The 17,114-nt window shown below is 40.6% G+C and overlaps 2 protein-coding genes across 4 annotated transcripts in view; one reads left to right on the plus strand and one right to left on the minus strand.

Annotated features, from left to right (window-relative positions):
- The window catches only part of FAM227B (family with sequence similarity 227 member B), a 113,472-nt gene that overhangs the window by 58,970 nt on the left and 37,388 nt on the right, over positions 1-17,114 (minus strand). The window lies entirely within an intron of this gene.
- Positions 1-17,114, plus strand: part of FGF7 (fibroblast growth factor 7) — a 59,798-nt gene that overhangs the window by 34,711 nt on the left and 7,973 nt on the right. For all 3 annotated transcript variants that reach the window (XM_035131695.3, XM_035131694.3, XM_035131696.3), the window contains exon 3: positions 16,260-16,363. In XM_035131695.3, coding sequence (XP_034987586.1) covers positions 16,260-16,363 — 104 coding nt within the window. The remainder of the gene's footprint in view (positions 1-16,259; positions 16,364-17,114) is intronic.

Consider the following 17,114-nt stretch of genomic DNA (forward strand, 5'->3'; position numbering starts at 1 on the left):
GTAGTGCAAAGGATTTGATCAACCTACACACCAATGCTAATTAAACTAGGGCTTTCATCTCAATCCTAGGTAGGGGTGGAAGGATCAGTCAATTTTGGTTCTCTCAGTTTCTCATTTTTTCCAATCTTACATTTTGTTCTCCACATTTCTGCAGCAATCTACATTTTTAAAAAATCCTTATGAAAATTCATCAGCTTTTTAGTGGAAGCTTCTCCTAATGAACAATTTTTTGTATGCAGTTTTGACTAATGTATACATTTTGGCTAGCAATTTCCCCTAACTTAATGTATCTCTGCGTATTATTTTTTATGATATGTTTGGATAAGTGCAAATGTTAAAGGATGGTTGTGTTTTGGTTCTTACATTGTTTCAGAAAGTGTGGTTTTGATCAATTTGGCTTTAAATGCAAACTGAAATGAATTTGTCCCCCATCGCTATGAGTCAATCCCATATGTGCTTTAAATGTATTTGTGCTCTCTCCAAAGTTTGTCTGCATAGAATTGCAGCCTGGGCACAAATACAACCACCCTCTTAATGTTATGATAAAAATGATAAAAATATTGCTGCATCGAGTACTTAACACACTGGGACCATATAACCAGCTGAGTTCTAGAGGACAGGCTCTAGTGAATACAGAGCAGAAGTCCTGGGAGTTGATTCATAGGGTCCATCCCCACTTTCATTTGTCCTGTGTAGTCCTGTGTAGCATTTTTTGTTGCCCCAGTGCTTTCCCCAGGAAAACCCAGTTTACTGCTGAATTGGAAGAAACATCAATCTGCAAAAAACTCTAAATGTCCCTCTTCTGAGCTAGTCCTAAAATACCTTTTGCATGCTTTCCACCTCCTTTCCTTCTCCCCCAGCAGGATAACTTTTTCAGTTGTTTCTCCAGCTTCAAGCCGCACACTCCCGGTTTTCTCAGTGTGCTTAATTTTTTAATTTCCCCGTTCAGCTCACATATAAAAATTGTGATTGAATGATGTATGTGCAAAACATATGTGTGTTTCCCCTTGTTTCTTTTGATTGTAGTAAGTAATAAATAATATGTATTGGAAAGGTCGTGGCCCCTTTGGTATATGATGAATTGGTTGGCATCCATCTGTCTTGGGATGAATATGTGCCTTTGTGGATGAACTCAAACTGTTGAAGGTTACAGTGCCTGCTGTGGCTGCAGAGATTGATATGGGAGAGACATGCTTTGTTGCATGTTTTGTTGAATGCTTTTCTGATTATCTGAATTTCTGATGATCTAGTTTTCTGATTATCTGAAATTCGGGTTTTTTGATTCTCTGGGTTTCTAATTCTCTGATTCTCTGCATTTCTGATTCTTTAAATTCTCTGACTCTCTGCCATGGTGGGTGGAGCTGAAAGTGGATGAGACACAAAAAGCAAACCTATTTATTATAGGAAGAACGAACGGGAAAACACAGGGTTTCAGGGTTCTTTACTACTAAAAGTCAAGGCAAAAATCACAGCCCTGAACCAAATTGAAAATGGGGTGAAGAGGTATGGACTTAAGGGAAATAAGGCTGGGCCCATAGACAGGCTAAGCTCTCAAATACATTGTAAAAAATGCTAGCTGAGGCCAGCTATTTATTATGCCCTGATAGGCACCTACAGTGGCTATAATCATGATACTAGTATAATATAATATAAGAGCCTGCTGTGTCTTTCTCTCACCCTGAAGATTGCAGCTGTAGAAATTTGGCAAGTTTATAATGCATTTGTGTCTAGGTAATTAAAGATTTAATATCTTACCATCTGCAGTTTTGCAAGGTAGATTTTAAAAAATCCCATACTCTGAAAGATACTGCCTTTGTGGCACAAAACAGGTTGAATCTATCACACGTCTTATTTTATTGCCCATCTTATGCAAAAATCTCCCTTATTGAAGTGTGTCCTATCTGCTGAACAATTGTAGTAATGATGTTGTGGAGAATGTGGCAAGATTTTGAGTGACACCATGAAATTACATCACCATAGGTCCTAAGAGCCATTTTCGTACCACACAATGTCTGGACAGTTTTATCCTAAAGTATCTCCTACTATGTTTCATTAACTATGTTGTGTTCTGATCCATGTGTACGTTGGACTTTTTCTATGCCAATAAAGGCGACTGATTGGTTGGTTGGTTGGTATTTGTGTCACTGGAATAGTTTAGATGTTTGAATGGCCGAGAAAATGTTTAAAAGTCAGCTTCCCCTCAACAATGCATTTAATAAGGCTGGAACCGCACAAGGAACTTGCAAAGGTGGGTGCATGACTTTATTATAATTGTAAAGTTTCTTCATAGAATTAAGAAGAAAATGCCTTAGAATCAATGCAAATTATTACACACAACAGTACTGCTGAACAGGAATTCTAGAAAGCTTTTTTACAGTAAAATGGTAATGGTTAGCAGGTATCAGCATAAATTTTGGTTATCACCAACCTTCTGTGTTAGGTAGGGCATCCCCATCTCAAAGTGAGCCTCCAACCCAACCTTTTTGTCAATTTCTTCCCCTGCCCACGCCGCTGGCAAAGGAGGATGTGAGGGCCAGGAAAAGAGAAAGGCTTCCCTCTCACTCTTCCTTCATGCAGAGAGAACACTGACTTATATAACAGGGTATGTAAGACTTAAATCAGGAATCAAATAGCTGACACGTAACCACTCCAAAGAAATAGCAAGGTTAAGGAACAGTGAAGAAAAGGGAGAAGCAGGTTTGAAAAGGTATAATACAAACAAAATGTTTAATGCTATATCTAGGATGTGAAAAATATTACAGTTGGCTTTCCCCCTGAAAAAAATCAGTGTTAAGCATTTATCACAAGACAACATAAAAAAAACCCAAGTCAAGAAATGGAGTAACAGCACATTATAATGCAACCAAATTCAATCTTTTGAAGCAAAGTGAACCACAACTGGTGCTGAGAACAATATTCATAACATATTTCCTTTCTCCAACATATAAAAAGCAGGAGAAGGGAGTGTAGCCTTCCTCCTGCTTTCTGACTGCTTGTCAACTTTTGATACCATGGACCATGGACCATAGACAGGCTCCAGGGAATGGAACATGGGGGCACTGTTTTACAGAAGTTGCAATCCTACCTTTGGGACTGGGACCAGAGAAAAGTGCAGAGACTTTATGACTTCTTGTGGCTATGTTATGGCATGCTCTAGGGCAACATTTTATCGCCATTAGTAGCTTGGGGGCAAGGTGCTACCAGTATGCTGATGACACTCAGCTGTATCTCTCCCTAACCTCTGAATCAGGAGAGACAGTCAGATCCCTGAGGATGCAGTTGTGAGATAGATGAGGAAAAACAAGCTGAGCTTGACTACTGGCAAAATGGAGGCACTGTGGGCGAGTAGTTCCCGTGTCCAAGCAGTTGATCAATTGGCTAGCCCAGACGGGGTGGCCCTCCACCTGAAGGCTCAGGTTTGCTGTCTGGGGGTGCTCTGTCATTGAAGGCTCAGGTCGTCTCAGTTGCTAGAATTGCCTTTTACCAACTGCAGTTGGTACAACACCTATGACCATTCCTGGACCAGGAAAGCTTTGCATTGCAATTCACATTCTGGTTAGTTCAAGACTAGATTACTGCACTGCATTCTATGTGGGGTTTCCCTTCCACACTTGAACAGCACCCATCCTACAATAAACATCCATCTTGATATACCCTAACTTTAGCTTATAACAGAAGGAGAGTTAGTGTGGTGAGTGTCAGACTAGGACCTGGAAGATCAGGGTTCAAATCCCAACTCAGCCATTAAAATAGTGAATGTCCTTGAGGAACAGCAGAGGCACCCCCAATCTGTTTTTATACAGAAAGGGGGAAGAAAAACTGAGGGTGTATGGAGCAATGAGATACATCAACTCCACCCATGAAAGCCAACTCCCCTCACACAATCCTTGGCAGCTATTTGTCTGCAGGTATTGGAATTCACAAATTAGAAGAAAGATTGCACAATCAAAGATGGATTGAATCAGGCAGAAAGGAAATAGAAAACAGAAAGAAATCAAGGAAACTATCTAAGTATTTTGTCTTTTCAGCCAGTAACGTTTTGCACCAATGTGCCATTTAAAAATATTTATACCTTCATTCTATTAACCTGTATGATGTATGAAACTTCTCAAAAATGCTTCTTATATGCACACACATCTGCCCTTATACATTAGGCCATGTATATTTTGCAAACAGACAGAGCCAGATTTAGGGCTGTGTGGGTAGTTCCGCCACACAGGGTGCAGAGCCGAGGAGGCGCAAAATAGTAGTAGTAGTAATAGAAATAAAGCCTATATTTATATGGGTACCTACTGAGAGGATCCATAAAAGGCAACTGTACCAAAATGAATGATTGTGAAAATAAGAACTATTTAAGGAGCACACCAAATTTTGTCACTGTGTTTTTATATTTTGTCAGGTGAGCAGAGTACTCCTCCTCCTCCTCCTCCTCCTCCTCCTCCTCCTCCTCCTCCTCCTCCTCCTCCTCCTCCTCCTCTTCTTCTTCTTCTTCTTCTTCTTCTTCTTCTTCTTCTTCTTCTTCTTCTTCCTCCTCCTCCTCCTCCTCCTCCTCCTCCTCCTCCTCCTCCTCCTCCTCCTCCTCCTCCTCCTCCTCCTCCTCCTCCCTCCATGCACCATACTACCAAAGTGAGAAGAACCACTCAAGTGTGCTCCCCCACCAGCTAGTTCACATGTTTAGGTATAAAATACTTGTACATAAATGTTGAGCTGTTAGTATTAAATTAAAATGTGAGAACTTGCACAGATGTTTATATGACAGCTCTTTGACCAGTTTGCCACAATGGCTTATGAATGTGTAGATAGGATGTGTGATCTGAAGACTTATACAGGTGATGTCCTCAGGTACTTCCACTGGAAATAGAATGGGACATGGCTAAGGTTGTGGTTATTTTCTTTTCCTGGTCATGGTAACAGTAAAGGTAAAGGACCCCTGGACGGTTAAGTCCAGTCAAAAGCAGCTATGGGGTTGTGGCGCTCATCTTGCTTTTCAGGCCAAGAGACCTGGCATTTGTCCACAGATGGGCAGAATGACTAAACCACTACTGGTGCAATGGAACACCGTGATGGAAGCCAGAGCGCATGGAAACGTTGTTTACCTTCCTGCCGCAGTGGTACCTATTTATCTACTTGCACTGGTGTGCTTTCGAACTGCTAGGTTAGCAGAAGCTGGGACGGAGCAACGGGAGCTCACCCCGTCGCATGGATTTGAACCACTGACCTTCCAATCAACAAGCCCAAGAGGCTCAGTGGTTTAGACCACAAACTCACCCATTTGGAGAAGGCGAGAGATATGTTACAAATGGGACAAACGTTTTATACATGGTTATGATGATCCAGATTTATTGTCGCTACACTGTTTGAGCTATAGTCCTATCAACTTCATGTCCTCGCTTGTGAGTTTCCGAAGGCAGCTGGAAACAGAATGCTGGACTACAAAACAATTGAGTCTGATAAAGCCCAGAGATCCTAATGTTACATTTGCAGTTTGAATAGTTTGCATGTGGCCATATCATAGAAGATCAGCCCTCTTGCCCCTGCCAATGCAACCTCTACCTCTTAGTTAGCAAAAGGTTGAATTGTGTTCTCCTTAGGCACCCATTTGTCTGTGAACTGTAAAGAAAGATGAAACTTGGAAAGTCTAGTTAGGAAAATGTTGTAATTGCTCGACTTTAACAATTAGTGTTGTTTACTTTCTTTCCTCTGTCTGTATTTTGCTAAGCAATGTGATTAGATACCAAACAAAAAGAAATGATCCTGGAGGAATGAATGATAGAGCCAAAGTAACTTGAAACTTGTTTTTTTCTCAGCACTGCAGTCATGCAAACTTACTTATGCAACATTACACTGTTCACAACAGATTGCTTTAGAAATGTTGCTTCCTTCCCCCACCACCAAATATAATAGATACATTTTAAGACCCCTGGTCCTGCTTTCAGAGCACTTACATTAAATGACTGAACTATTTTATAGCTGGAACGGTGTTTCTATTTAAAGACTAGGGTCTGGTGAGCTCAACCCTTCCAAAGAAATCTTCATGTCAAGAATAAAACGAACTAACAAATCTCTAAGCTATTTTACATAGAGAAGTTGGAAGTTACTGTCTGGGGGGCGGGGGGGGGGACGGGACACGATTTATCTAATCCAGTAACTCATCTTTGAGCAAGATAAGCTAGAACTTCAAAGACCAGGATGATGGCAGAGCAGAGAATGGTATATATCAGACGGGAGAAGTGAAAACTCATAGAAACTATAAATTCTTATTCTTGAATCCTGTTTTAAAATAATTACCTAATGTTGTTGTTGTTGTTTTAACACCAAGTAGAAGTAGGACCACAAAGAAAATAAAGTTGTTACCTTGGAGTTTTATATTTTCTCTCACAATAAAATAAGAAAAGTTAAAATTATGAGCTCTGTAACTTATTAGGCACTTAGGATTGCTTCAGATGGGACATTCATTGAATGTACCCCTACCATATAGGCTTTTTATGACACAAAGTACTTACAAACATGTTTGGCATTGATACATGCTGTAAGAAGCTCCTGATAAGCTGCAGTTCCCTGCTGCACATACCCATATTGTGAGATTCTTGCTTAAATGCCTTGGCTTATGAACTGCCTGCTCCATCCTAAAAGGTAAAGGTAAAGGACCCCTGACAGTTAAGTCCAGTCGCAGAAGACTCTAGGGTTGCGGCACTCATCTCGCTTTACAGGCCGAGGGAGCCGACGTTTGTCCACAGACAGTTTTTCCGGGTCATGTGGCCAGCATGACTAAGCTCCATCCTAGGCAACCACAAAGGTCTGCAATTGCTCCCAGCAATTGGCCAGGGGAAGACATAAGTAAAATAAAAGCAAAGTGACCCTTCCTCGTCAAGTAAAAATAAATAAATCCCTGTACAAATTAGTTACATTGGAATCAGCCACTGGACTTATTGACCTCCAAAATGCCTTTAAGTAAGCAACTACAGTGCCTTAACTAAGTAGTAGATTGCAGCCTGAATGAATTAATCAGTTAACAGAGAAAGGTGAACGAACTTAAGAACCATGACATTATTCACAGACCTAAACACCAACACAAAAATTTGATGGAGTTGCAATTTAAAGCTTTTTCATTTGAGAAATATAATCTAGTAATGTATTCGGAAGCTATTTAACACCTAAAACGCTTAGTTATAGGGCTGCCAATATTTTATTCCATGCCAGAAGCAGGCTTTATGTTATAAGGAGTTGTTTCAGTTTTTATCCCTCCACAGTTCTTTTTAAAGACAAATACAAAAATCAGTGCCAAGCTGCAAGCAGTTTTTCAGTTCAAAATCTCCCTTTCTGTGCAAATTTTTCACCATGCAGGGTAAACTACTTCTCTGCCCTCCCCACCAGGGGCTCGCCGACCCTGCCTCTAATTACTGGGATTTTGGCCCTAAGAACCTTTTTCAGGGATCATAGAATGTGTGTCATACAGGTGTCTCTGAATGACTTCTGGATGCCAAATGCTTCTTCAGTGGGAACAGGGACTGAGGGGTGTAAGAATCATATCCAAAGAATTTTATTTTACATAGTCCCTTTCATAATTTTAAAGCCATGTAAACATACAGTAGCACCTCGGCTTACGTTGCCCTCGGGTAACGTAAAATTCGGGTTGCGAAAGCGGCAAACCCGGAAGTGTTTCGCACCGCGCGCATGCACAGAAGTGCTCTACCACACCGCGTGCATGCACAGAAGCGATCCCTCCGATTGCGGGAACCTCAGGATCTGACAAGAGCTCTGGTCCACAACCGAAGATACCACTGCCTTGCCAATCTCGTGTATCCACGTTTCATTTGTGAGCCTAAAAGATAATGTGTGGTGCTCATTGCCCTCCTCCAATAAACTTTCTCTTTGCCCCCTACAATATAATTTTCTGATGCAGGTTCAACAGTGATCTAGGAGGGCTCTCATAAGGGGTCTTGGGTGGGTGCCATCTTGAAGGTCATAGCCTCAGCTTAGAGGGGGCAAATTTGTAGGTGGGGCCTTCCTAGAAGGGTCCTGTGCCAGAACAGGCCCCTGATGCCCATGAACTCATTTTTTATTCCCCCAGCTGGTGGGCTGGAGGGGGAATATTGGCTAGCAGCTGGGCAGCCAAAACACATGATCTTTGCCTTGTGACATGTCAACCCTTCTTGTGACTCTAATGTCAATGAGGTTGCGGCCTTGTCTCCCCCAAACCCACCTCTGGTGTGTTATTGGCTCCTGGGCACATAATGCACATAAAGTGCAAAATCATTTCCTGAGGAGAGCTCTGTGGGTGATAAAACTGTTGGGAAAGGTGATTTTGAGGTAAAAAGCAACCTGAAAGGAGAAGGGTTAATGCGCTGTCCCTCAGCTCATTCTTCCTTTGCTCAAACCAAGCCAATTTTGGTATTTTGTTCCTTTAAAAAAGCAATAACCATGGAAGACAATGCACCCTGCTTCATGCAATATATATCCCAAGCTCCAAAGTCACAGAGATTAATTTAATGCGACAGAAAATAAAGTCTCCGATTATGAGGAAATAGTGGTGGAATTCAACATTTGCAATCCACATGTAGTTCTAAAATATATATATATTTGAGGGATTGTGACAGCATAACGAAAAGTAATAAAACATTAATGATTGTCCTTGCTGTTTACTTCAGCTGGAAAACACAAAAGCCTCATTCTGTCATAAGAAAACCAAATAGGGCATTTCAAATGCTATTGTTATAAAACAGCTGATATATATATATATGTAAAATACTGTTACATAGCAGGCAGGACTTGTCTCTCCAACTTAAAATGTTAAATGTTAATCAGCACCTGATTAATGGCAAGCACAACCCTTGGCAAATTTTGATCAATAAATGCATTGACACAATAACCTTATAGGTGTTATTTTATATTTTAAAAACAACTCCACGGCTTCCCATGGAATTTATGCCCTGCCTTGGGCATATCTATGCTCATTGGGACTGGTAGGGTAAAAGGCAGAGTGGTGGAGCCAGAACCAATGAGAGGCAGAGCCAACTAGTTCTAGTTTTGCCCCCACCCTTCTCCCAGCTGTGCTTTACAAAGGCAAAACAGACTGTGGAGGAGGAAGAGGAATCTAACAGCCAGGGCTACCCCCTGGGCTGCTTGTATGTTGGAAGGCAGGCAGGTGGAGGCTGGCTTGAGGGCAGACTGAGGTTGGTGGGGCAGTGCCCCACTGGACCAAAAGGACCAGCTTTCACTATTATTCATTTGTAACTTTGTAAAAGGCTGAGATGCACCAGTTCACATTAGAGGCATGTCACTCGAGGATGTTGATTTATATAGTACCATAAATGTATGCTCTATAGGGTATCATTCCTGCCAACCTAGCAGTTCGAAAGCACGTCAAAATGCAAGTAGATAAATAGGAACCGCTATAGCGGGAAGGTAAACGGCGTTTCCATGTGCTGCTCTGGTTTGCCAGAAGCGGCTTTGTCATGCTGGCCACATGACCTGGAAGCTATACGCCGGCTCCCTCGGCCAATAATGCGAGATGAGCGCGCAACCCCAGAGTCGGTCACGACTGGACCTAATGGTCAGGGGTCCCTTTACCTTTACCTTTATAGGGTATCATAAGCAAGGAGGACATATTTCTGCTTCAAGGAGATTACAACCTAACTTTTGAAAGTGTGAGATACAACAGAGACAATAATAGCGAGGGATGAGTGAGGGCAAATGCAGTTATATATACTTTAGTCTGATTTGTTTGGGGAAGCAGATGAAGGGGTTAAACTCTGTGGTCCGACCCTGCCATTTCAAGCAGCCACAAAGAAAGATGGGTACCTCATCCTGAGGACAAGTTAGGTGGCGAATAAAATCATTTGCTTTAAATTTTCATCAATATGTCTGATCTATCTCTTACTGCATTCCTGAACATAATATCTTTGTAGAACATGCTCCCTTTTATCAACATCACATGTCAGACAGAGAAAATGTACCAAGCGCTTGCAGGAAAACTAGAAAGGCTGAGTGAACGTTGTGGGTTTCCTAATAGCTTTAAGGTGATGAAAGCTGGTGTTGTCTGAGGTAGCAGCATGTGGTCACCTCTCACCAATTCTATGCCGGCGAAATCAAAGTAGTTAGGAAATGTGAGGCATCGGGAGGTGCCAGATAGCTCCTGACAGCTGGAAGCACGTGTTACCAGGCTGGAGGAAGTTGTTGATTATGTTCTCAGCATTAATTTACATGTAATTTAATAGACTGTTTTATACTGCTTTTCAGTTTGGAAAGGAACAGATGTTCCCAAACTCTTGCCTCTCAATGGTTAGTTACGGACTTTTCAGGCAAGGGATGTTGGTGCCTGCTTACATGATGAAGAAAAGTTTCCTAATTTCTTTACCTATGTAGTCTCTCTTCCATGTAAACCAGGACCTCTTTTTTAGATAGTGCAAAAAAAAGATCATATCTTCACTGAAGTTTTATTAATTTTTAAAGCTATATTTCCGCTTAGGATGAGATGCCCATTGGAACGGAATGCTAATGTTTTGTTCTGTGCTTGCTATGGTTGTTCTCTGGATTACTTAAGCATAAATTTCTGCCTACCTTTTGACCTGCTCTTTTCCAGGCAGGGATCCACGCTTTTAACACTCTGCGATCGAGCATTGTTTTGTTTTGTTTTTTGCTCTGACTGAACTCTAAAGAGCAGGTTTTCATGAGGAAAACTCTGGCGTAAGAAAAAAAAGGGGGGGCGCGCTCAGACACAGAGCTTTAAATCCCTGGCTATGCCTGGATAGAGCGGAGGAAAGTTAAGTGTGGATAAGCCCTTCTTCTTCATCACTGAGTAGTGTTGCACTGAACATCTATTCCCACTGTTTTGCATTTTTGGTCCTTCGTATATATAACCTGATATCATTAAATTTGTCGAGAATATATCCTACCAGACTAATCAAGTTGCTAGCTTAATGGATTGTGGGGATGCTGTGGACATTTTATCTTGAGTCTGGCAAAGCAGTTTAGTTAGCAAACTGGTATTTAATTGGCAAACTGGCTAAATGTGGGCTAAATGATAATATTATTTTTCTTATTAATTAAGCTGCCTACACACATGCCCCAAGTTGATGTACAATAATAAAACAGTTAGGGGGGAAAGTTGATGTACAATAAAAACAAAACGGGGTGGGGGAGGGGGGGAACAGTTACAAAACAGCACAAACTGTAACTTGTCTATACCAGGGGTCCCCAAACTAAGGCCCAGGGGCCGGATGTGGCCCAATCGCCTTCTAAATCCGGCCCGTGGACGGTCTGGGAATCAGCATGTTTTTACATGAGTAGAATGTGTCCTTTTATTTAAAATGCATCTCTGGCTTATTTGTGGGGCCTGCCTGGTGTTGTTACATAAGTAGAATGTGTCCTTTTATTTAAAATGCATTTCTGCGTTATTTGTGGGGCATAGGAATTCGTTCAGATTTTTTTTCAAAATATAGTCTGGCCCCCCACAAGGTATGAGGTATAGTGGACCGGCCCCCTGCTGAAAAAGTTTGCTGACCCCTGGTCTATACCATCAGGTGAATTTAGAACTGGTTGGTAAATCATAAAGGGATGCTCATCAATAGCTCCTCAACAAATGGGGGTATGGTTTCAGGTGAAAACTGGGCTGGGAAACTAACAAAATAAAATTCAATAGAGACAAATGCAAAGTACATAATTTAAGAAAAAGAAAGAAAAAAGAAAATCCAAATCCAAAGCACAGGGTGAAGGATACCTGGCATGTCAGTAGTACATGTAAAAAGTGTTACAAAGAAAACAAAGATTAAAAAAAATCCCAACATTCTCCCAAACAACAACATCATCAACAATAGCAATTGAAATGACAATAAACATAATAAAATTAGCTCCAAACCTCACATTATTAGAAGCACAAATATGCCCACAGCAATAAAACATTAGCAGCAAAAATTTGCTCAGACTTTTAAAGGTGTCTTTTTGGGGGGAAGATAATGATTTACTTCTACTGTATAGAGTATGTATTCCAAAACCTTGGGCAACAGAAAATGAGTCTCTGCTCCTTCTTCAGTGTGTTCTGATCTGTTTAACTGAAGGTAGACTAGGAAATCTTCTCACATATAAGTGGAGGGCGGGGGACGTTCATGCAGATGAAGCTTTTAATAATTGTGCCATTGTTCAGCAACATGAGTGAAGCACCAATCCAGCAACACCTGCATTGGCTGCAGATATTCTTCCTAAATGCTTTTTGTAAACCGCTTTGAGGTTTTCTTCTACAAGCAAGTAGTGTTTCCTTTTTATGAAAGAATAAATAAATAAATAAATAAATAAGGATCGTTTCCTTCACTATCAACCTGTCTGTGTGTTAAGATTGCCAGGAAAGGCCCTTTGTGATGAGATCTGTAGTGTGTTGACATGGAAGAGGGCCTTCTCTGAATTGATGCTCTGTTTGTGGAATATGTCTGGTGATACACTTCTTAGCTTTCATTTCCAGCTGAAGGGTTAAGATAAAGGTACTTCTATATTTTCTGGTATTAATTTGTTATCTGATCTTGTTTTACACAATCACTGTCTGACCAATTTCATTGTTATGGGTTTAAAGCACTTTATTGTACATCATTTTCAATGAAGGCTGTGCTATAGATATATACATGGGGTGAAAAATTAACATATTATTTTTGCTAATATAGCACAGAAAGGGTGCTTACAGATGGTTGCTATTTTCAAGTAGAATTCAATCACATACCAGCAAATTCAGGTTACAGGTAGGTAGCCGTGTTGGTCTGGGTCGAAGTAAAATAAAAAAATTCCTTCAGTAGCACTTTAAAGACCAACTAAGTTTTTATTATGGTATGAGCTTTCGTGTGCATGCACACTTCTTCAGATATTCAGGATATGCAATTACAGATGATTGGGGGGGGGTACATTTCTAGATGATTTGGTGACATATATACCAAAAAAAAAACCCACTTTCAGCTGACAAATGATACTGCATTCTAGTAATTCTTCATATTCAATAAATCAATTAATCAGCACATTCAGTTCATCATTACAGCATGCATCTGGTAATGTTAATAAAGCCCTTTGGAAATTATTCATATAGAAAACAACACTGATCTTCCTAATGTGTACTTTCTCGATTGCCTATTATTGAATTTTAAAACATGAAAAGCAAACAGCAAACTACCTTTAAAAGTGTTATATATATATATATATATATATATATATATATATATATATATATATATATAAAATGTAGAGGTTTGATTTGGCCTTGTATCATCTTTAAAGGTCATCTGAACTCAAAAAACAAGCACTCCCAACCCCCATTAATTAGAAACACAAGTTGGCTGTGGTCCATCCAAGTCCCTTCTTTTCCAACTCTAAGACTCACATACTTAAATTCAGAGCAAGAGCCACTGCAATAGTCTGTTATTTGAACTGTGTGTCCATGGACTCCATGTTCCTCACAGAACCCTTTATTTTGTCACTGGCAGTTTATAGACCCAGCGACAAATCTTTTTGGCTTAAATGTTTAATTTCAATAGTCAGATTAAATGCACCTTTGAAAGCACAAATGAATGGCTCTTCATATGGTGAAGGGTGTTTGGAGAGTGGTATCGCTAGGGTATCCTTTGTACTGTTGTTGGCTAGAATATAATTGTCTGTTTATTACTGATTATTAAAAGAAACATGAGACCAGTACCCTGCTGAAGCTAAGCAGCTGTGGGTGTGCTCAGATTGATTGGGAACCACAATTATACCACCTTGGGTTCCATGATGGAAAAAAGGTGTTACTGAGTCATTTGCTGTTAAAGAAAACAGTCATGAAGTTGTTATGTGGAGAAGGAACTCAAGTTTCCCTCTGAAAATGTGAATGTTCTTGGGAACACTATTGTGTGAGATGATTTTGAGACATGACAAACAGAGAGAGAACGCTGAGAAATAGCTATTGTATTGCAACAGCAATGCTGCTACTCTAACGTGTCAAGTCATGAGCTGGCCATCTTTTGTAAAGCTGATGCTTGCAAATGGTCAGGGATGTTTCACCAGTGGAAAAACCATGACAAATATATACACATGCACATTAAAAGGGTCCTGGAAGGGGTAGAACTGTCTGGGTGCCCACATGGGGGTTGATGGGTCATAGCATCTCTTCTGAGAGGCAGCACTGGCAGGAACATCACACTTTACCCATGTCAAGGGGCAGCCTTCATGCCGGGGCCAACCCATCCTGGGTTCAACCAGCCGGTGGGCTGGTTGAAGGCAGCTGTTTATCCAATGCCTTAAGCCTTATGCCAAACCATCTGTAATCAATAAAGTTGTGGCCTAATTTAACCCATCCAATGGCCCCCTGTGTCTTATTTTCACTGCCAACCCCCCACTGGCATGCAGCACAACTTATACACCTGGGCCATGCAAGTGATGTCTCTTTACATTCCCTAGCCGGACCTAAGCTATTGAATTCCTTCCACACATTTTCAACTGATAGTTGGCTATTTCCTGAAAATGTCAAGAACCAAAAAGAAATAATTGCTATTTGGATACTTGTTTATATATATATATTAAAGCATCATTGCAAATCCTTCCAAATGTGTTTCTGTACTGCTATTTGCACACTGTCAGAACACTTCCACAGAAAACAACACAGGAATAACTAAAGAATAACTAAGACAATGAGGGACTTCTCAGGCTGGGATGTTGAACTAGCTACAAGATGTGGCTTTGGGACGGTGCCAGCCTGCTGCTTGAAACAGCATGCTTGGTCGACTTGGGGCCAGATCTATGAATGAATAAGTGGCCTAGTCTAATGTTTCAACTGCTAGACCAACATAATAATTTACAAACACATCTACTCATAAGAACGTTCTCCAGTTTTCCTTGCCTCCTCTGACAGCTCTATCTCTGTGAAAGAACTTAAAGAAAATATAGCCAGCCTCCCATATGAGCCCCTCACAAGCCTATGCTGGAAAATGTGGTGCAAAAGGAAGTCTGCATGTGCCCTAAGTCATGCCATAGTATGATATCTACCATTCAAATGGTGGAAAGTCGACGGCAGTAGCATGTGGCTTCCAGCAGAACAGCAAAAATTGGATAGTGCCAGGAGCTCCCAGTCTTCAAAACCCGAGTTCCCAATCCAGCAAGAGCCACTCTACATGTACCCCTGGAGACGTGATACACGTCCTCCATCCCACTCCTATGTAGCATCCTTGTATGTACACAAGCCCAATTCAGAAGACAATCTGCAATGTGTGCAGAAATCCATTTTTACATGTAGGCTTCCTTACTAGATCAAGAAATATTTTGCAACCAATAAAGCATTAATGCAGGAACAACTTCTTAATTATACAGGTAAAATGCATCCGAATGAAAAAGCTCCAATAGTAAATTTTACTTGTATATTGTTATGTGACACAGATATATTTTCAGCGCCTGTCAGTTTTCAACAGCCACAAGGGTCAGACAGATACTTTATCTTCTGGTAGTTGCCAAGGTCTGTTTTCTATCATTTACAAGTTCTAAGGTTTGTGCGCTTGCACTGGTAAATTTCTTACAAATTTTGTCAATGTAATCTTTGAAAAAAACAATTATCTGAATTCTTATTAGAACTGATCTAAAGCATTCACTTAGAATGAGAAATGCAAATGCTTCAAAGTGCACAAGAATTTGTTTAACAAAAGTTGCAAATTTCTTTATAATGCAAAAATATAATGGCAAATGGATAATTTGGAAATACAGGACTAAGTGGTCGTGTGAAAAGTTTGCATGGCCATATATAATGGATATTAGTGTAATTCATGTAAATATGGAAGTTCTTATGTGTGAGCACACTTCAGTGGAGTTTGTAATGGGTTGTATGTACTCTTTGGGTGGAATCCAATGTTATGTTTTGAATGTTCCAACTGCAATAGCTGATCAACTTGCCAGATGAAACAATGCCCCCCTCCGCACTGTTCTTGTGGTTCCCCTGACACACAACCCAATTGAATTTCAGGGGGTGCGGAAGCACACAGGAAGGGGGAGAGAAGCCCCATTGCATAAGCAGAAGCCCTTATAGAGAGCTTACGCTGACTGGTTAATTAGGAAAATCCTGTCCTTTGTTTTTTAAATGAAGAAATTCATTAAGAATGCTGACTACATACATGGTTATGTTAAAAGGATTTGATTTTTTTTCATCCCTGCTTTATCACTTGATCCTATATATTTTAAAAAATACTGTGAAATCAAGATAAATTGTCTTGTTATGCCACTTCAAAAGCAGATAGCCAAATTACAGACTTCACTGTTATTCCTTGCAGGTATTCTCGAAATAAGAACAGTGGCAATTGGAATAGTGGCAATCAAAGGAGTGGCAAGTGAATACTTTCTAGCCATGAACAAGTCCGGAAAACTCTATGGAAAGGTATTGGCATAATTATTAGCAGCAGATTTTATTTAATAGGCAAATAACATATTTGCTTTGAAAACAATGTATGTACCAGTTATATTTTGCATAATGCCCCCAATATGTGGGAGCACATTAAAAATTGTGAAGCAGTGCTGCTTTCACAGAATGGTGGAAATAGTTCCCTAGTCCTGTTCTGCCTTGGAATGCAAGCTTGCCTCAAGTCAGCTGAGCTTCCCTGCTTTAGCTCCAGCCTCCCAGGCGAAATATAAAAGAACAAGAGGGGACAGGCTGGTCAACATCTCCTGCTTAAAGTGCCTTGCCTATGTCTAGATTCCTTTATCTTTCCCCGCTTTTGCCTTATCTTTCGCCTATTCCTTGCATATATGCTCTTGGCTTTCCCCATGATAAGCTATGCCACCCACATCTTGACTTGGTACCTGATAATAATTAACAATGGACAAGCATGGAAATACTTTTGAGGTAAGGCATGAAGCTGTGCTAGCATTATCCTATTGCTGCATGCAGTCTTCTACCCCCCACTCAACAGGCTTGCCAGGGCTGGATTTAGATGAAGAGAGGCCCTAGGCTACTCCACTTGTGAGGCCCCACCCAATCCAAATGACTAGAAGAAAAAAATCAGAAGTGAACTGTACAAACTTGCACAAGAACTCAATAATAGGTCTGATTTCTGAAGGGCTTTGCTGACCTTGTGAGAATGACCTAGCGCACGGGTCCAAAAATGCAGCATAAACACAAATTCCAGTTC

Source organism: Zootoca vivipara, chromosome 13, assembly GCF_965207765.1.
Source record: "Zootoca vivipara chromosome 13, rZooViv2.hap1.1, whole genome shotgun sequence".
Lineage (NCBI taxonomy): Eukaryota > Metazoa > Chordata > Lepidosauria > Squamata > Lacertidae > Zootoca > Zootoca vivipara.